This window comes from Megascapheus bottae, chromosome 5 (assembly GCF_031878675.1).
Source record: "Megascapheus bottae isolate mThoBot1 chromosome 5, mThoBot2.hap1, whole genome shotgun sequence".
NCBI classification, from domain to species: domain Eukaryota; kingdom Metazoa; phylum Chordata; class Mammalia; order Rodentia; family Geomyidae; genus Megascapheus; species Megascapheus bottae.
In genome coordinates, this window is record NC_143513.1 from 23564269 (window position 1) to 23586151 (window position 21883).

The window sequence follows — 21883 nt, forward strand, 5'->3', positions numbered from 1 at the left end:
GTACCTAGCTTGGGGCTTAAACTCATGGTCTTGTTTTCACTTAGCTTTGTCACTCATGTATGGTACTCTACAACTGGATCCAACCTCCATTTCTGTTTTTTTGCTGATTGATTCATGTCTTGCAGATCTGTCTGCTCAGGTTGGCTTTGAACTTTGATTCTCAGATCAAAGCTTCCTGAACAGCTAAGATGATAGGCAGGCACGCAACTTGGTCCTGCTGTTTGTTTGTTGCTTATGAGACAGGGAATGTGTCTGGATTTCTACCTAGCTGTTTTATTTTTCTCTAGTTGCCAGAATGACAGCTATTTTAGTTAAAATGGAGCCTCATGGGCTTTTTTCTGGGGGCTTTCCTTGAATCATGATTCTCCCATTCTCACCAACCCCCATACCCTCCTACCAACTAGGACTATTTTTGAATAGGGTTGCAGTGGATAGAATGGAGGTAGGAAGGGAGATTAAGAAACTCTTGAAACAATCTAACGTAGGAAGTTGGAGCCTCAAATAACAGCACAGAAAGCACATAGGAGATAAAGATTTAAATGCTGAAGATTTGGTGCCTAAATACTTAGAAATGGGAGTAAGAGAAAGATAAAGTTGGGAGATACTAACTATGGTTTCTAGCTGAATGATACCATTATGCACCATGAATCCAAAATGAAGATTCTCTTAGAGAGGATGTGAAATAATGGGCTGTCACAGAATGAGTCCAGCCTGTACTGCCATTGGTGGAGATCAAGAGATAGGGGACCCAGGATAGGGTAGTGTAGCATGAAAGGGCACAAGGGAGGAAAGAGGAAGGGTAAAGCTAAAGGCAGAGATGAGAGATGGTATGCAGACTTCGGTGATTTTGAACAAACTACATGGAGAAAAGACCAGATGGACTTGTACACATAAAGGAAGGAAGATGAGACCAAACACAGAAATAGCCTGTCTTCTTAGTTCAGGGATTGAGAATGGCTGCTGTTGAAGGGATGAGGAATTCCTTTGGGAACTTGAGGACTGTGGGAAATACTTGAAACTGAACTGTGGTAAATTTAACAAGTTTCAGCTTGAGAGGAAAGGATTATGGAATAATCCTGAGGGTCCAGCTGAGAGTAATACACTAGGATGGGACGCACTGCCATGCTTTTCTTGTGGAGCTCCTGGCAGCTGCATGGTAGAGAAGTGTGTGTGTGTGTGTGTGTGTGTGTGTGTGTCTGTGTGCGCGTGTGTGCAGTTAAATCTGAGATTAAGGACTGAAGATGATGAGGGTTAAAGTTTAAGGACTGAAGATGATGAGGGGTAAAGTCATGGAAAGAAGAGTGTGAATCTACTTGGTAATTCAAAGTTGCTATTGAGCAGCCAGCCTGAGTGTTGGGGCAAGGAAAGGCTAAGACATCAGAGGTCCATAGGCCAATGTCACACCATGACAACAGAACAGGGAAGCACTAGGGACTGGCCAACTTGGAAATCTCATCATTTTTTACCTTAAAGTATAGCAGCTCTTACTTATAACCAGTCCAGAAAATGAGTTTCCACAAAGGAAAAAAATATCTAGAAACAGACATAGATTTCATTTCTTTTGTCAGTATCACTAAGTTTAAATATTTTTGAAGATCTATAATGTAGCTTTGAAGCAGGCTCAATGATACAGCACAAGATCAATTATAGATAAGTGAACTCAATCATAGATGAATGAACATGAAGTGAACTCAATCATAGATGAATGAACACGAAGATCACAAAGTGGCTTGATAGGATCTGAGTTGAATGAGCAACCTGTTTAAAACACTGATTGCCCCAGAGACAGACTATGAAGTTTTGTAGGTATGACTGAGTGAGTCATATCGCCCAGTTCTTCCTAGACTTACCACTCTACCATGTGTTTTCTGCCAGTAATGCAACCTACTTCTGTTGCAAAGCAAAATGTCGCATAAAATTTCTTTTTTCAGCTTCCTGGTGTCCCTCAAGAGTATATGGTCTGGGCAAAGCACAATTAGCAGTCCAAAGCAGGTCAGAGATATTCCAAGGAAAATCTGGCAGGCAGCCATGTCAGCTTTGTTTCTGCTGATGTCCATAAAAACAGGCTAAGAAAATGGTAGTATGCTGTCTGGTATTTGAGACCTAACAGCATGCAGCATATTTATAGCATACATTAGGCCCCAAACTTCAGTCTGGGGCTAGTGCACACAGAAGAACTTCAGATCTGGTAGACAAAGGAGGGAAATAGGAAAGCATGTTTTGTACTGTAATAAATATGATTGCTCTTAGAAGACCATAAACAGGTGGTTTCATGAAAAAAAAATCACTGCCTTTAGATTAAAAAAATCAAATGCTTTGGGCTTGTTTGTATAAAATAAAATCCTAGTGCAAACTCAGCTAATTACAGCATTTTTTATGAGGCTAGGGTTGACTATATATGGCAAAAATGAGTCCAAATGAAACAGCAAGAATGAGAGCTTGGGAGGATTAGGTAAGGTCTTGGAGTGAGAATAAAGGGGGAGAAGAGGAAGAAAGCTTCATTAAACAGTTCATTCTGGTAAAGAGGGAATAAAAAATTTCAGACTGATCTTATTCTTATTCACAACAACCTCTTATTCAATATTTTTACTTTAAATCCTTGAACATATGTGTAATGGCGCTTTTAAATAAAATATTTGTTTTCTAAATCCAACATCTAGGCCATCTCAGGGAAGGTCTCTATTGATCACTTTGTTTTTCTTGTCAAACGGAATATTGTCCTGTTTCTTCATGTCTAGTATTTTTTTAGCTATATGTTAGACATTGTGATATCTAATTCATTACCATGAAGAATATTTTGCTTATAGTAGGCAGTTCAATTTTACTCTGATCACGCTGAACTTGTGTAGATCTAGATTTTTATTAGGCCCAATTTCAGAAAATTCAGAATGTTCCCTAAAACCCTCTAACTTGTCAGGACTTACTTCTAAACTCTGTCTCTTAGGGAGCTTTTGTGGAAGTCTGGTTTTAGCCACTGTTGGTAACTTTAGAACACAGTCCTTCTAATCCTAAGGTCTTTTGGGATAGCTAAATCACATAATTAGGGTCATGCTGGGCTGGACTATATAGTCTCTATATTCTCCTACGTCTGTAGCAGCTGCTCACAGATGAAATTCTCTTACCCTGACTGTGCATCTCACCCTCAGCCATGCACTCTTGGGGGAACCTCATGTAGACTTCTGAAGAATCTGTACAGCTCTCTTATCTCTAGTCATCCTCTCTACCATTCCAGTACCCATATATACAGAGCTAGAGCAGCTGTTCTCACTTTGGTTCTAAATTCTTTATGCTTAGCTCAGTGGGGCTGTTGTCTAGAGAGTCAGGTTGTCTCAGTGATTGTAATCTTGCACTCCTACTGACTTACAGGAAAACCATCATGTCCTAGGTTTGTTTAGGTGTTTGTGGTGAGACAATGGGGCCTAGACACTTTCAGTATGTTTTCATCCTACAAGCCAGATTAGTAGTGAGTAGAAGTATATATTTCATGTTTACCCAGAGGTCTTTGGATACATGTAGAAAGGGAGGTTCCTGACTGCTGGAAGAGGAGTCTCTACAGTTTAAAAAATCATTCACTCTTTCTCTTATAAACAATTTTGTTTGTTCCATTAGCAAATATTTACTGAGAGTTTACAATGTGCCAGATACTGTTTTTTCAGGCTGGGAACACAGTTGTGAGAGATTACAGTGTAGAGTACATTTCCAGGGGAAATTGTTCTGGCCCCCCTCCAAAGCTTTCTACTAATTATCAACTTGATAGATACATAGACAGATCCATTTATATAGTATTTGGTATGACCTAGGAGTAGCTAGATGTACCTTGTAGTAAACACTAGTTGATTTAATACTCACAATAAACAAAGTATCATTACAGATGAAGAAACAGAAGCAGAGACTTAGCAACTCCATTCTACAACTCATGGACAGCAGACAAAGCTAAACAGTTGGACTCTGCTCCTATGTTTTGTTTATTTTGCCAGTCCTGGGGCATGAACCCAGAGCCTGGGCTCTGTCCTTGAGCTTTCTCAAGGCTAGCACTCTACCACTTGAGCCACAGCACCACTTCTGGCTTTTTCTGCATATGTGGTACCAAGGAATCAAACCCAGGGCTTCGTGCAGGCTAGGCAAGCACTCTACCACTAGGCCATAGTCCCAGCCCTGAGTTAGCACATTTGGGCACAATATTTTCTTCCTTTCCTCAAGTTAAGCATGTGAGAAAAAGAGCACAATTCTGTATTTCAAATTAAAACAGGAAAGAAAACTATTCTACAAAAATGACCTCTGAATTCCTTGTGGCAAGGTGAAGTGAGATGAAGAAGATAGTTCCAGTAACCTGTTTTATCAAAACACTAGTCTCAATAAATGTTTCAAGAAAAAGTAGGCTAGGATCAGGTGTATGTATGGATTTTATTATCCCTTTAGAGACTTGAAATGAATGTCAAGCACAAGGGGGTTATAATATATTCTACAATATAAAAGTATTTTCAAATAAAAATTGAGATGGAGGTCTTGCTAACTTAGGCCAGTCTGGTTTTGAACTCACAATTCTCCTGCCTCAGCCTTTCAGGTAGCAGGGATTACAGGCATGTGCCTCTCTGTGGCTAGCTTAGAACCTTATTTTATAGATAACTCCAGACTGCCAACCTTAATTACTGCATCTTACTGTAAGTAAGATGTGTGTGGAAGTAGGTGGTAGAGGAGGACTGTGACATTGCTCAGAATTGCAGTTGTGTGAAGCATTATAAAGTTTAATGTTTAGCCTTCACAGCCAATGTTAAGTTAACTAAAAACCATTTGTGGGAATCAAATGTCCTAAGCATCATAGAGACCAGCAAGAACAAGTAGCTTCTTGGAATTGTACGCCAGCTGTATGCTATTAATTTTTTTTACTATGCAGTAAATAAGGAGTGAGGATAAAAAAACACCAATTTGAGCTTACATATCATCATTCTTTATGCCTTCCAACAAATGCTATATACATTTTTTAAATTACATGATTTGGAAATGCCAATCGTGTTATTTTAATCTTGAACATTTCAGAGAATACAGTATAAGAATGTTCGCATGGTATGTTATTATGTCTTCAAGTTATTTCAATCATCTGTCTCTGGAAAGCCATAAGCTATCAGTAAGCTACCTGTCACTTAAAGCAGATACTTGAACAACCTGGACAATAATCTAAAGGAAACTGGAGGCAGAGGCAGCACTTGCTACTCAGAAATCTTTGGATGAGGGCTCATTTGACCTCACCCAGCAGCATTTCTTTCCTTCATGGTGGAGTGGGTTCACTGCATTCTGCCTTTCTTCCTACTGACTGGAGATGGCTAGGGTACCCTCCCCATCTCAGCGGAAGCCTGCTGTGCTGGGATTCACTTTGTACACACAACACAACTCCATGGCAGCAATACATTATATTGGAATTCCTGAGCACCTCTCTAGTGTATTCAGCTTCTGTGGTATCCTATGGTTTCATCTTACTGGGTTACTAGCCTCCAGTAATGTGGAGCATGGCAGTGATTCTCAATTATTTTGTATGTCTGTGATTCCTCTACTCAGCTGTTCTGTTTTTCCAATGTTAGTGTTCCAAACTCTTTTATTTTTATTAAGTTTCTGAAGTAAGTCTTGCTTTACAGTGGTTATATTTGGAAGGTAATCTATCTGTGCAGGTTTGAAACAAATACCTCCTGGGTACTATTTTACCCCCTTTTCTACAAGCATAAAGTGAGATTTTCTGAGGTTATATGACACACAATATTGCAACAGGTTGAATGAAAAATGTAAACTCCAACTCATTTCCATAAACTTCTTTCATTTGAGACCCACTCTCTTGGCCCACATTTTGTTGGGGGCGGGGTGGGTCAGGGGGCTTGAACTATGGGTCTGGGTGTTGTGCCTGAGCTCTTCAGCTCAAGGCTACTACCCTACTGCTGGAGCCACAGCCCCACTTCCCATTTTCTAGTGGTTAGTTGGTCACTTAAGACCGTGAGATTCTTACCTCCAAGGCTGGCTCTGAACCACACACGATCCTCAGATCTCAGCCTTCTGAGTAGCTAGGATTACAGGCATGAACCACCATGCCTAATTACTTTGCCCACGTGAGTGTGTGTGTGTGTGCGTGCGTGCGTGTATGTGTTGGGATCAAACCTAGGGCCTGTGAATGAGAGGCAAAATGAACCGGAACTTCTAAGCCCCTAGCAGAATCTTTCTCTCCCCTCTCTCTCTGTGTACTAAGTCTTGAATTCAAGGTCTGGGCACTGTCCTTTAACTTTTTCACTCAAGTCTGGTGCTCTACTGCTTTAGCAATAGCTCCACTTCTGGCTTTTGCTGGTAAACTGGAAATGAATCTGATAGACTTTCCTGCCCAACTTCAAACAGGGATCCTCAAATCTCAGCACTCTGAGTAGCTAGGATTATAGGTGAGCCGGGTGCCCAGCCAGACCATTTTTTATATACCTGTAACTACTGATTATGCTCAACACATTGTGTTAAGAGTATAGCTATTGAAAATAGATAAAGAATGATTTGTACTCAGTTACTTTACTTTTTGTTAAAAAAAACAAACAAACTAAAAAACAGCTGGGAATGTGGGTTAGTGGTCGAGTGCTGATCTAGCATGCATGAAGCCCTGGGTTCGATCCTTACTACCACATAACACAAAAAAAGCCAGAAGTGGTGCTGTGGCTTAAGTGCAAGAATGCTAGCCTTGAGCCAAAGAAGCACAGGGACAGCGCCCAGGCCTTGAGTTCAAGCCCTGAAAGTGGTGGCAAAAAAAAAAAAAAAATACCAGCAAGCCCCAGATTAAGGACCATAATTAGTCAATGCGATTTTGAGATGCCCAAATGTTTATCAGTTCATGTAGTAACACATACATGAGCATGGAAATACTCTTCGGTCTCCATGGTGTGGAATTACAATTTCCTTCTGAGATGTAGGAAAAAGAACTTATTTGTCAGTTTTATTACTTTAAAAAAATTTTAAATTTTCTTCGCTGTGCAAGATGTTGTCAAGATGTTTTTTCTTCCATATCACCTAAGCATTAGTGTTCACTTCTTGAATCTGAATGGGGTTCTATTGAATTTTTTTTTTTTGGTCAGTTATGGGGCTTGAACTCTGGGTCTGGTCCCTGAGCTCTTCAGCTCAAGGCTACCATCTCACCCTTGAGCCACAGCACCACTTCCAGTTTTCTAGTAGTTAATTGAAGATATGAGTCTCACAAACTTTAGTGGCTGGACTGGCTTTGAATCATGATCCCCAGTTTTTAGCCTCCAGAGTAGCTAGGATTATAGGCATGAGCAACCACACCCGGCTTGAATTCTCTTCTTATGAAAGGATCCTAACACCTTTCTCACATCTTTTCACTATCCTCTCGTTTGTCCAAGCTTTCACTTTACCCTGATGGGAGAAAATGTCCAGAGTGCCCAATGTGTGCTAAGTATGAAGCTCTCAGTGTAGCACCATCCCCACAAGGGTTACTGTGGAGGAGTGAGTCACCTGGCAACCCATTACACACAGTACTTCCCTTCAGAGAGACCACTGGTAATATTACTAGTCCACTACAGATTCTAATTCACTAACAACCAAGACATGATCTGGGAAATTATTTTCTCAAGCCTTTAAACATAGTGACGCATCCAGTTCAAGACCTATTCTCTCCAGCCTTTATTTCTGTTACTGCAGACACAGAAGACGGAGCACCTTGGGGAAATGAGAGAAAATCTAGAGGCTGAAATCACTGAGTGACACACCTGGCCACCTCTTCCACAGATCATTTCCAATCAGAAGTCTGACAGATTTAGAAAGAAATGGGAACCAGGCACCTATAATTGTAGGCACACCTCTAATCCTAGGCACTCAGAAAGCTGAGATCTGGAGGAGCACAGTCCAAGGCTAGATTCTATCTCCAAAATAATAAACAAAAAGCAGGGTTAGAACTATGCCTCTAGTGTTTAAAATGCCAGTCTCACAAGTGTGAGTCCCTGAGTTCAAACATTTGTCCTCCAAGTGTCTTTTTTCTTTGGCGTATTGAACACTGATATCTAATATGACATTATGAATCACACATGGGCCCACATGGGCCTACAAAACAACAACCAAACCAAAAAATGTTTTATCAGGCACCAAAGGCTCATACCTATAATCCTAGCTATACAGGAGATTAAAATCTGAGGATCATGGTTCAAAGCCAGCCAGGCAGAAAAATCTGTGAGAACCTCCAATTAACCAGCTAAAAACTGGAAGTAGAGCTGTTGCTCAAGTGGTTAAGAGTATTATCTTTTCAGTGAAAAAGCTAAGGGACAGCGCCCATGACCTGTGCTCATACCCCAGTTCCAGCACAAAAAAAAAACATTAAACAGATATGTATATATAGTTTGTATATATAGTTTTAAGTAGTATGGCTTAGTATTACACTAATTTGTATATATAAGTAACATTTTTTTATCCAAATCATAATATTCTATTAAAAGTCCTATGCAGCTGGGCTCAGTGGCTCATGCCTATTGTAATCCTAGCTACTCAGGAGGCTGAGATCTCCAATTAACCTCTAGAAAATGGGAAATGAGGTTTGGCTCAAGGATAGGGTGGTAGCCTTGAGCTGAAGAGCTCAGCGACAGCACCCAGACTGAGTTCAAGCCCCATGACCCCCCCCAAAAAAGTCCTATGCAATACCACAATTAGTTTATAGGTCTATTATCATACTTTCTAATATCATATACATATATATATTCATATATATGTTTTCATATAACTTAGTATACAACTAAAGACTTTTTTTATATTTTTATTGTAATTAATAAAAGGGTTACATGATATTTGCCAGATAGAAGGTGCATTAATTCACATACATTGATACCCTTTCACATGTCTTGGTACCCATTACCCTCCCCCCACCCACCACCCACTCCCCGTATTGGTTTTCCCCCCTTCTCTAACTAAAGAGTTTTAAACTTACTTGCTAGTTATTGAAAACAGCACAGATTCTGTGAAAAACCTAGATACCAGATATTTTTGTTAGTGTCTAATGTGATTTGAGGGTATTCTACCTAATGTGCCAGAAATTATGAGAAATTAGCTAAAAACAGTGGTTCATGCTTGTAATCCTAGCTACTTGAAGCTGAAATTGTGAGGATCAGCTCAAGTCAATGATACAGATCCTATCACAATACAAAAATCCAGCTGTGGAAGCGTAGTTAAAAGGATTGGTCCAGGTCAGCCTGGGCAAAAAGGAAGACCCTATCTCAAAAACAGCCAAAGCAAAACACAGCTGAAGCCACGGCTTAAGAAGCAAAGCACCTGTCTAGCAAATACTAAAGTTCTAAGTTGACATGGCAGTACCATTAAAAAAAATTATGTGAAATAGTTGTAGATATCTTATCTCACTTTGTATAACTCTTGCATTTCCTAGTTACTGATCTTCCCACAAAGAGATCTTTATATTAATTATTCCTTTGAAAAATATGTTTGGTCATGGACTTAATCAGCTGCCTATGTTGAGCTTCTGGACAAGAATTAAATAAGTTTCCTAAAAAGGAATAATAATGAACCAGTACAGATAAATTCATTCCCAGCTTTCTACTCCAGACACTGAGCCTCAACTCTGGTGCTAAGAGACAAGAAACAATCTTTGCTTTTCATAAATGGAATAGTCAAGAGAAATTCATTCACTGAATTATGAGCAGAGAGTAAAACCTCATGTTTCTTTAACTTTGTCTTTTTTGCATTGGGAGCATGTTTTCTTAACCTAAAGTGATTTTAAGTTCTCTCCAAAAAAATTATTGTCTCCGTAATTATTTGAGTTGGCTGAAACATTGTCTTCTTTTAGACCTGATATATCATTTAAAATAAACCTTTAACATTGGGCTCACACATTCTGTTTAAGTAAAAATTCTAGTTATTTTATACAGATGGGGTCAGTTGCTAAGAATGTTTTTACTAAAAGATGGGGCTGTTACTAATTAATGTTTTTAAATAAAATAATTTCAATTTGTTTTAGACTGATATATTCTGATATTCCAACCATGTTTTGAATTCATAAAATATCTCTTTACCCTGGGATTTAGAGGGTTCTCTCAACATAAATCTATTAATCTTACATATTGCCTTATGAAGTCAGGAGCATATTCTAACTCTACATACAAAACACTTTCAGAATAAGCATATAAATCAGTCATGTCTTCAACCACATGAACAGAGGACTGCATTCAATATCTCCCCAACAGGGAAAACAAGCAAATTCCACATAGAGGTTGCTTTAAAATAATCTCATGCAAATATTGCTTTAAAATAATCTCATGCAAATATTGCAAGATGAAAAGCATTGTTTGTCTGTTAAAAAATGCTACTTAACAAAGAATATTTAAAACCAAAATAGCAGATGGGTATATTTCCAAAAATGGCTTACCTATTAATGTAACTGAGGGCAACATAGGTTGGTTGCTGTAATTCTTGCTTTTCTAAAACACGTGGATCTGTATCTGTAATGAAAAAATTATAAATTTTCAGGCTTTGCATCAAATATTTGAGGTTACCTAACATGGTACCAGAGGCTAAATGGAGAAAGAGATTTAGAATGGTTCTTTTTAAAGAAAACTCAGTCAGCAATGCACTATCATTTGTTCATTCATTCATAAATAACAAGATATTGCATTACTTTTCAAGGGAATTCCAAACATCAACAGTGATAAAATGCCCATCTGTCACACAAACTCTTGCACAATCCCCCTCATAAATATTGGTTTTCACTGCTTACAGTTACAATGTTGGCATGGTTTTCAGTATTTAATCGGCCTAAGAAAGAAAGTCTCTGTTAATTATGCTCACTTCAATGCTGGAACAAATTAGTTTCTATTGGAAAGCTCCATCAATTTGAAAATCTACTGAGTATTGTTCTTGTTCACTGACCACATTTCTGCATTTGGACTCATATTCTGGAGGGGAACTCTTCTTCTTTTTACTGTGTAATGAGTTTATTATAACTTTCTATACTCTCAATCAGAAATTGGCCTACTGGTTCAGTTAACAAACAGCACATTCACAGAGGTCCTTTCCCCTCAAAGAGGCAGAATTCAACACCATAGCAACACTCCATAATGGCGCTTCTCCAGCACATAAAAAAAGGGCTTCTTACAACCAGTAACATTCTCAAGCTTCTTACATGGAGATATTATTGCATGAATACAGGAAAAATGTTTGTTATAACATAAAAGGAGGAAAGCAATTCCATGCTATTTTCTTGGGAAAAGGTTCAGATATTTCACAGATTTCTTTTCCTTATAACCTTGTCTAAACCATTGCATTATTAGAAGCCTTCCAGCTGCAGTTGGCAGTAACACCTCCTTTGATATCATGACAGATGTTGTTTCAGGCACCTATGTACAGGAAGTGTTTACTGCACATGGTAGATGTGAGATACATATCCTGACTCCAATGTGAATTAACAGGTGAAAGAAGCAGGAAGTAGGCACAGTGGCAGAGAACAAAAACGATAGCAGAAAAATCCATTCACTATGTTTTTGACTTCCAGACCAAGCATGGACAGCAGAGCCAGTTTATTCTTGATGTTAAAGTCGAAAATCTCATGTTCATTTTGTCATTTTCTTATGCAAAGAATTTCAGAGACATACTATTAGGAAATCCTACGTCCTTGGGTCTTTGCCATTAAAAGTCCTTGAAAGCTGAATTCTGAAACAAGAGAAAGATTCTTTGAAAGGCTCCATGGAGTTAGATCTCAAGGTTTTGGCAGCACAGATGAGAAAAGGTCAGAAACTTAGCATTTCCTGTCTTTCTAACCCTGATTCCTTATGCAATAAGGATACTCTTGGAATGCTTGTTTGGAGATAGTGAATGGCTCTCTAAACACAAAGAAGCCATTCTTCGAAGGGGAACTTAGTTCTCAAACAACTCTTAATGTTTATCTAAATTTGCTGTAATCCCAATATAAATCTTTTGGGGGGAATGTGCTCAATGGAAATGCATCCTCCCAACCATGTTGAACAGAAAAAGCTGTGAGTTCAGAGAAAAAGCCCAATGGCATGTTGGGCAGGACACAGGTGCAAAGTCTGACATGCCAATTCTGCAAGGCTTTTCAAGGTGCTTAATGGGGTAAGAAACAAGAGATCAGAGATAAAAGGCCAAGAAAATGAGAAGAAGAGGAAGATAAGAAAGAGCAAGGCAATGATTGCAAATGTTCTTGCAGAAAATGTCTTAAGTGCTCACAAAACAATTCCAGTTCAAGTTTAGGTATTGATAGGAGCTTTGATTTTGAGGTAGTTGATTCACTAAAAGCCATTCATTCAAAAGGACATGCTTACCTAAGGGTGAAGGATTGAAAAGGCACATGATTACCTAAGTTTGAAGGAAAAAACACTTATTCTGAGTCTAAAACTTGTGTATGAAGGGGTAAGAAGTATATAAGTTGTAAGAGTTAAGAAGCCAGAAAACATTGTTATGCTATCTTTCATCTTTGTCTTTATTCTCGTAACTCGTTTCCAAACTAAAATTTTTCCACAAACCATTTAAGGCTTTTCTTCCCAAATTACATAATTCTAAAATAGAATAAAAAAAACAGAAAAAAAAGTTAGGATAATGTATAAAGGGGTTACAGTTATATTCACCAGATAGAAGGTGCATTATTTCTCACACATTGATACCCCTTCTCATGTTTTTGTCCCCATTTCCCTCCCCCCACTCCCATATCCTTAACTTTTTACTTCTATCTTGTGCATGTGTATGCACAAGTATGTACACCATATTCTTTTCTACTTCAAGCTTATTATGATTTGGATCTCAAATGTCTTCCAACGGCCTTTGTGTTGATGTTTTAACCCTCCGTCTGGTGTTACTGGAAGATGGAAAAACCTTTAGTAGGTGGTGCCTAGTGGAAGTTAAGTAATTGGAGATGCCCTTAAAGGGATGCTGGGTTCCTGGCCTCTTCCTTTCTATTCTTTGCTTCCTGGGTACCAGGTGTTTTCACTACCTGTCATGATACTCTGCTGTGCCACAGGACTAAAAGCAATGAAACTTACCAGTCATGGATTTAAATCTCTGAAAATGTGAACCAATATAAACCTTGGCTCCTTTTAAGTTAATCTCAACAATTTTCTTATAGTGGGACGCTGGATCCTACAGAAAAAGCTCTATCTCTTTGGAGAAGAGGAAAGCCACGTCATATAAAATTCTACAGTTAAATGCTCAAGTAGTGTTTTCTTTTCTATTTTTTAAGTAAATCCAAACTTTTTTTTGCCAGTCCTGGGGCTTGAACTAATGGCCTGAGCACTGTCCTAGCACTTTTTCCTCAAGGCTAATGCCATAGCACCCTTTCTGGCTTTTGTATGTATGTGGTACTGAGGAATTGAACCAGGGTCTTTGTGCATGCTATGCAAGCACTCTACCACTAGGCCACACTCCCAGCGCCTCAAGTAGTATTTTCCTGCCATTCAAACTGCACTATAATTTTGCTTTGCAAAAAAAATCACAAATGTTTAGTGTCATATTTGCAAAGCAAGATTTTGAATTTTTTCTTTGTACATAATACTCAAATATCCTCAATTCATAAGGGGAAGGCAGATTTCTAGACTCTTCCAAATGCCAGCTGCCCCATTACTGAGCCAGGTGTGAGTAGCCAGGTGTGAGTAGCTCATGTTTGCAATCCTAGCTACTCGAGAGGCTGAGATTTGAGGATTGTGGTTCAAAATCAGCCTGCCAGGCATGAAGTTTCATGAGATTCTTACATCCAATTAACCATCAGAAAACTGGAAGTGGTGCTATGGCTCAAGCGGTAGCTCTTCTGAAGATCTTAGAGACAGCACCCAGTCCCAGAGTTCAAGCCCCACAACCACCAAAAAAATTATCTAGGAGCACCTTAAGCAATATGCTTCTTTTACTAGAAGGCAGACACTACTTATCCAGAAGTTTGACTGTCATTTTGGCAGACATCTCCTAGGCTTAAATCCTTTTTTCAGATTAACCATTTCCTTAGACAACCTTTAGAGCATCCATCAAGGCTTTGAGTTCTTAAAATGAGGCATTTGATGGCTACAAATCAGGAGCAGCCTCCACAAGTGCTATTGGAGGAGCTAACCCAACTGGTCCCAAGTAAACATTGGTTCCATCACTTGCTTCCTGGCTGGCTGCTGCGTGGTGATCATGACTCACCATTTTATGGATTTAATTATGCTGCCAAGCACTTCAAGTTGAGTAAAAGTATAATAGCTGCCTTTATTATCTTTCCCTCTCAAACAGAACCATGACTATCTCATGCTAAGCACTGTCTATAGGAAAATACTCGAGAGATGAGAGACTGGAATTTCCCAGCAGGATGTTTTCTTAGAACTTCATAGTGATACTCTCCTCTCAATGTTCCTTCTGTCTTTATAATCCTTATTACTTTGAACCCAATAGAGTCTCACTGCCCATTAGATATTGCCAAATTCAATGAAAAACTTATAAGCACAAATATTTCTGAATGTGGCACACAGAATAAGTTCCTCCAATAATGAATCTCATAAGAAATGAAATGGCTATAGCATATGATCTCCTAGGTATTTCTCTGGGTTGTTTATAGTGTCAATAAAATATGAAACTGGAACATTCGCTATAAAATTGCCCAAAGATATAATCTGCTTCAGTAGTGGTTTGTGGGTAGAAACACGAATTTTTCATAGCCTCATGATACTACTTAAAGCTGGAAATTTGGCAGTTTCTATAATGTGGCCATCTACAGCCACACACAATAGCACTCTGCTACTTTTATATTACTATGAACTGACAGGAAAACAAACCCAAACTTTTCTAGCAGGACAGGGCAAAGCCAAACACTGCACTGATAAAAATTATGATACCATTTCTGCCTCTCTGCATGCTCTCTCCCTTAAATAGAGTTCAAATCAAATGTTAAAAATATTTTTGTAAGTACTCAAGCAATTAAAAAAACACAATACTTCATGGTTTCTACAAGAACATTCTTGGAAGTGTCTGGCAATTTGTATCTTCTGTCATCTTGGGGCAATATTTTGTTCATACTGTTCTACAATAAGCTATTTAACCTCAGATCCAGCTATGAAGTAGAAATTTCTGTAAGTCATGTGATCATAGCAATTCATAGTTCCATTAACAGAAAGCACTCATTGCCACAGCACTAGCTGCTATTGCTTTTCAAGTGGTAGAAACAAGCAATAAAACTGAAGGAACTAAAAGAAACTTCAGATCTTGTTCAGTAGGGATTGGAAGTGCAGAGGTACTGGGATGGGCCTACATCAAGTCCATCTTGCTCAATCAGTAAGGGCTATGTTCATTTGCTTTGCTGTCTCCAGTACTGGAAACAAAAGTCTCAATTCATGACATTTCTACCAAATCATACTTTGTACTGCTTTTTTTTTGGGGGGGGGGGGAGTCCCAGGGCTTGAACTCAGGGTCTGAATGCCGTTCTTGGCTTTCTCAATGCTAGAGCTCTACCACTTGAGCCACAGCACCACTTTTGGCTTTTTTTATGTATATGGTACCGAGGAATCAAACCCGGGTCTTTGGCATGCTAAGCAAATCACTCTACCACTAGGCCCAACCCCTGGCCCTCTACTGCTATTTTTAAGCCTACTTGAACTTTCTATCCATTGTTTGCTGGGCCAACCAAGACTACTTAATGAGGTAATGAGCTTTGGCCATGCTTTAGTCTATCTTGCTGGGATTTTATATGACTGGAACTACCTAAACCTAATAAGGTCAAAAATATCTGTGCAAAACTAATGAGACCCTGGTATCTGCAGGCTTTGAGGTAGTAGTGAAAGATGTGCTACCATGTCCCTTGAGTATTCTTCTTCAAATTTTAGATCTTGTCTAAGTATGCATGGCAACTATGAGTAGCCTGAAAGGATATAAATGGGAAGGCATCAGGAATTGCAGTACCTCTGGCTAGGTGGGTGTTTGCCTTTCCAGGATCTTCCAGAGTGATTTTGAAAATCTGGGCTAGCTTCAACACTTTATTTTGGGATTACTCAGTTATTTCAATACTAATTAATGACGCAATCTTAGCCTTGCTCCAGCTGTTGAACTTGTAAAGCTTCAGAGTATTCAGAATGGCCTCCCACTGCATCCTGGGTGGGGTTTGTCACACCCTCTTCTTGCTCACTCTACTTCATTCCTTGTACCACCACTGAAGGAATATTGTCTGAAAATGTGCTTTTTTCCTCCCACACTGTTCAACTTATCTCTCCAACACTCCCCAGTATTGGATCTCTATTGCTTCAAATTGTAGATGCAACATAACTGCTGCATGGATATGCTAGCATGGATATGCTAGCCAATTAATTTTATGGTAAGGACCATGAAGACTGATATATTCATTAAAAGAGATCATATTCTTCACCATTCCATGGCTCACTAATGTGGAGAGAAAGGAATAAAAAAATCACCAAGGATAGAAAAAAAAGGAGAAGATACATAGCAGACAAATTATTTTGTCTCTGTATTTTGGAATATGGAAAAGCCAGACAAGAATAGAAAAAAGAGGCCGGTGGTAGCATGGATGAAGTAACAAACTCAAGGGCTTGCAGTTGAAGAACATCCCTGTATAAGCTCAGAGAGGCCTTGGTCTTGGGTACCAGTCCATGGTAACCAGTGATAACAAAAGATAAAAAGATGTTTAGAGATGCAAACAAAAGGTAAATAGATGTTTAGAGATGCAAACAGGAGCAATATTGAAAAGGTTGATTACCTAAGGGCAGCAGAGGGGAGAGAGGAGAGGACAGGGTTTAGGAACACAGGGATATTGTAGAAATGAGCCTGTTTCACTGCTACTAGGAACACTGACTTCTTGGCACTAATGGAATCAGAGAGGACTCCTCCTGACCTGAAAAACCAGCAGACGCTGACATCTGGCAATTTTCTAATTAAGTGCTCTTCCTATAGTTAAGCTTATGCTCAACAAACTCCATCATGCTTGCACTCAGTTTCCTATCAACTTTATTATGGTATGAAAGATGAGCCAAGAACACTTAAGGAATGATCATCAAACATTGAACATGAATGAGAGATACCAAAACAAGTGGGGAGAGCAAGAAGGGAGAGAGGCAAATGAGGTGAGGAAGAGAGATGGAAGAAGAAAGGAGGCAGTTAGAGAGGGCAACAGCAAGCAAATGGAGGCCTAAGAGGTTACACATCATGTTTCCTTACATATATCCAGGACTGGAAAGTTTAAGCCCTATTGGGCCAGCATTCTGACTCCAACTTCTGAGGGTGAACTGCCTTTTTTATTTATTTATTTATTTATTTATTTATTTTTTTGCCAGTCCTGGGCTTGAGCTCAGGGCCTGAGCACTGTCCTTGGACTTTCTCAAGGCTAGAGCTCTACCACTTGAGCCTCAGCACCACTTCCGGCTTTTTTTTTTTTCCTATATATGTGGTACCGAGGAATCGAACCTGGGTCTTCATGCATGCTAGGCAAGCACTTTAACCACTAGGCCAAACTCCCGGCCCCTGAACTGCCTTTTTTAGTTTGTTCTCTGTGGCTGTCTGTTTGTCCCAGTGCACTCCATACAATTGTTATGGATTTTTAAAAATCTCAGCATCATTGCTTTAGCTTTCACTTTTTGTTGAACCAATAGTTTACAAATACCAACCTTAATTCATGGCTAGTTTACTTTAGTTGCTGAAATAAATATTTCTTGTTGGCAATGACCTTAAAAAAAAGCCTACAATTGCATGTAACTAGCTTTTGAATGGATCAACTTTTCCTTAGTTTATAGACACACCATTTGAAACTTTTCCCAAGCCATAATTTTCATTACAGGGAAGTCAGTGCAAATTACAGTGAGATTCCTGCCTTTCCAAATCAATGTAAAATCCAGATGCAGTTAAGTGTTGCTGTAAACTTTATGAGTTAAAAATCTAAAAGTCAGGGACACTGTGCAACACAATAACACACGCTATTAAAAAAAAGCATTCATGTTCACATTTATAGCCTGAGTTTTCCTACCACAAGTGAATGAATAAACATGATTCAACCGAGAACTGTTAGGATAATGCTCCAAGAGGCTGACATATATAAACAAACCACAGTTGCTGCCTTAGGGCAGACTCTTTCTGGTAGGGCAGAGGGTTAAGGTTCTCAGCAATAGACTGTTCTGACTAGGATTCTTTCCAACTCTTTTATCAAGCCATCAAACTCCCGTGGGCACTGATAACTGCTTAATTTTTTTCCTCGTATAAAGAACACCTATGAAAATATGACATCAGTCCATTCTCAGTGTTGACGAAGTGTTAGTGATCCACCTTTGTTACTTCTGACAACTGAGGCTTCCAGAGAGCATGGTAACTTCCAGGTGTGCTCTGTATTTGCATATAGCAGCCACGGAGACTGACTTGCTGTGATGAAAAAAAAACATGAAAAATTTCTCCACTTACAATATGGCCAACTCTCAGCTCCATTTAACCCTCTATGAATTTGTGACCATGTGTGCGAACACACGTGGAAAACATCTAAGCCTACTTTCCCCAGAAATGAACCTGATGATGGAGCAAGCAGCATGTAATACCAAATACCAGAAGGAAAGATCTTTTGTCACTACCGGCACTGGACACAGCCTCTAAGCAGGCATATGTGAGAGAAGATAGCTGCTGGTGATTGAGGCTGAGAGACCAAATAAAAGGCAGAAAAGACTCTACAATTATTCTTCAAGGCACAATAGTATCAGCTTATGGAAAGCAAGATTTTCTTCTGCCTAGCATTATTTGCCCAAGGAAATCTTCCCTATCCTCTTAAGAATTTGGCTCCTATATTACACTTTATATCTTGAATGACATGGTTTAGTGACTGTCTTGATTCCACTAAAATAGTAAGTCTTTAAGGAATTTGGTGTTAAAAGCCAAAAACAGAAGTCCAGAGCTTTGACACTAATAAATGCCCACTATTATGGATAATAAAGAACTAAATGGAGGCTCTGGATACAGAGTTAACACAGTACACAAAGGTAAGTCATCCAGCTCAGATAGGTAGAAGAGTCAGCTGTAGAGGCAAGGAACAAATATTCATGTATAAATCACTGTAATATATATATGTATATATATTGATGTCTATGACAATCTAGGACAGATGTTATTCACGAAGTTCTACAAAATCATAAATTCAAAGTACTGGGGAAAAAGCACAGATAAGGCCGATATGAGAAGGTTTTACTGGTGAACAGGGCCTGAGGTAGGTTTTGAAGGGCATGAACAAAGGGATTCATTCAGAGGTGAGGGAAGGAAACCCAAGTGTGGCATTATATTTGAGGCAGTAAGCTCAGGGGTAGGCACTGTGGAAAGGTAGGAGGGTTGAAGAGGTAATATATACTAGTTCTAGGACATTGGTAGAGATACCTTAGAATAGTAGTTCTGAACTATGGGCAAAAAGACATTAGAATGTCTTTTTTTTCTCTTTTTTTTATTTTATTGTAATTAGTAAAAGGGTTACATGATATTTGCCAGATAGAAGGTGCATTAATTCACATACGTTGATACCCTTTCACATGTCTTGGTACCCATTTCCCTCCCCCCCACACCCCCCACCCTTTTTGGTTTTCCCCCCTTCCCTATCAAATTTCAAATATCCAAATACAAATAAATTCAATATATCAGATAACAAAGTGAGATACTATAACAATATGAGATAACCAAGGGACAGCAAAGGAGATGAGAGACAACATAGTACATTAAGGACAACAATCATTCATTATATGGCTTTTGTTTCAATATTCTGGAGGTCCTTTCAATTAGCTTCACATTATATGGCCTTATTATAATTATTTAGGGGAAATTCTCAGGTTCAAAAATGAGTAAGGAAGATGAATGGAATTCCTAGGGTTTTTTTTGTTTGTTTGTTTGTTTGTTTTTTCTGGATTAGTCCTAGGGCTTGAACTCAAGGCCTGGGTACTATCCCTGAACTTTTAGCTCAAGGCTAACACTGTAACACTTGAGCCACAACTCTATTTCTGGCATTTGCAGGGGTGGGGGGGAGGGGGTATCTAAGAATTGTTTTTGTCTTTACTCTTGAGCAGTTAGGACTGCAAGTGTGAGTCTCTAGAACTCACTGCAATTCAGAATTTGTAATAATTTAAGACAGACTATGATGCATATCATTCAGAAATACACGAACCTCTCCAGAAACAAAACATGATTCTCTAGGAGAATCATGGGAATTTTTTACAATTTAGTTTTATTGTCAAGGTGATATATAGAGGGGTTACAGTTACATACATAAGGTAGGGAGTACATTTCTTATTGGGCATTGTTACCCCCTCCCATGTTTTTTCTCCCACTGTCCCTTCCCCACTTCCCCAATCAGAGAACTTTTCTTTTTCTTTTTCTTTTGTTTGTTTGTTTCTTTCTTTTCTTTTTTTTTTTTTTTTTGTGGGTTATGGTGCTTGAAGTTGGCCTGGGCGCTGTCCTTGAGCTCTTCAGCTCAAGGCTACCACCCTACCTCTGGGCCTGGGCATTGTTGGCCTGGGTGCTGTCCCTGAGCTCTTCAGCTCAAGGCTACCACCCTATCTCTGGGCCTGGGCATTGTCCCTGAGCTTTTCAGGTCAAGGTTACTGCCCTACCCTTGAGCAAAGTCCCATCTCCCGTTTTCTAGAGGTTAATCGGAGATAAGAGTCTCAGGTCTTTTTGTGGCCAGGCTGGCTTTGAACCTTGATCCTCAGATCTCAGCCTCCTGAATAGCTAGGGTTACAGATGTAAGCTACTGTGGTCGGCCCATTCAGAAATTTTCTGAAAGGAAAAAAATGTACAAGAGTTGAGGTAAAGATGAGGAAATGATGAGTATAAACAGAAGAAAAATGTTCTGAGCAGGTGAACTGAAAACTAGAAGTTGGCAAGAAGATCAATAGAACTTGTCTGCAAAAGGCCTGAAGGGCAGAGAGGGCCTCCTCATGGAAAGAATGAATTGCTCTCTGTGAATTCAGCATTAATTCTGGAGGCAATTTAGAATCACCGAAGGCAAAAACAGAGATGCCCATCTTTTAGAAAATAATAGTAGTAGTATGGAGGCTGGGGAAAAGTTTGGAAACAGAATTACAAGATTTGGTGAAAACAGAAAGGGAAATAACTTCATGCTATAGCAATGAGTCTCTTTACTTGTTAGTTCTTTTTCTTTGATAATAAGAGTTTCACAGACAAGAAAGAGAGGTCTGCCTCTGATGCGTGGAAAGACACACTGCAGAACCAAGAAGTTGGAGCCTCAGAGAAAGGAGAGATAAGGGATTTGAGCTGCAGATAGGGCAGAAGCTCTGGAGAGTCCCATCCTAGCACTATACATTCCACTAGACAACCGTTCCAGAACATGGCCCTCAAAACAAACAGTGATACACAGTAAAAGCCCAAAGATCCTGATTAAAGAGTTGGTTATCATGGAATGCAGCCAACTGAGAACGTACTAGGCTCAACAGGGATAAGGCAGAAGTCCTACTTCATGTGAAACAGAGTGGCTGATAACATTTTTTGAGGAAGTGAGGGTAAAAAGTTGGAGTTGGGGGAGGAATTAAGTCAAAGTGGGCCCTAAAATCAGTGTTTTGGGTGTACCTACCATTTTCTCCCTGGAATCCTTGTTCCCACTTCTTGTTTTTACTTAGGATAGCAATGACATTCCACACAAGTTGACCTGTCTCAGTTCAGTACTAGCTGTGTAACTTTTTTAAGCCTTGTGTGTGTTTTTTCTTAACCTTAAGACTGTTGATAAGGACAATATTTTTACCCTAGGTTAGAAATGAAGGCTAAACCAGAAATGTGTGTGGTATAGGCAGGTAATGTTCAGTTTGTTTTTTTTTTAAGCTCATAAAGTAGTTTGAAATTAAGATCTGTACAATTGTGGATTGTTCCTATTTTATAGTCAATGTCATAACTGTGCATAGAAAAATCTAAAATC

At 39.2% G+C, this 21883-nt stretch overlaps 1 protein-coding gene across 1 annotated transcript in view; it reads right to left on the minus strand.

Annotated features, from left to right (window-relative positions):
• The window catches only part of Jazf1 (JAZF zinc finger 1), a 318398-nt gene that overhangs the window by 129520 nt on the left and 166995 nt on the right, over positions 1-21883 (minus strand). The window contains exon 2 of the mRNA XM_090332809.1: positions 10397-10469. Coding sequence (XP_090188935.1) covers positions 10397-10469 — 73 coding nt within the window. The remainder of the gene's footprint in view (positions 1-10396; positions 10470-21883) is intronic.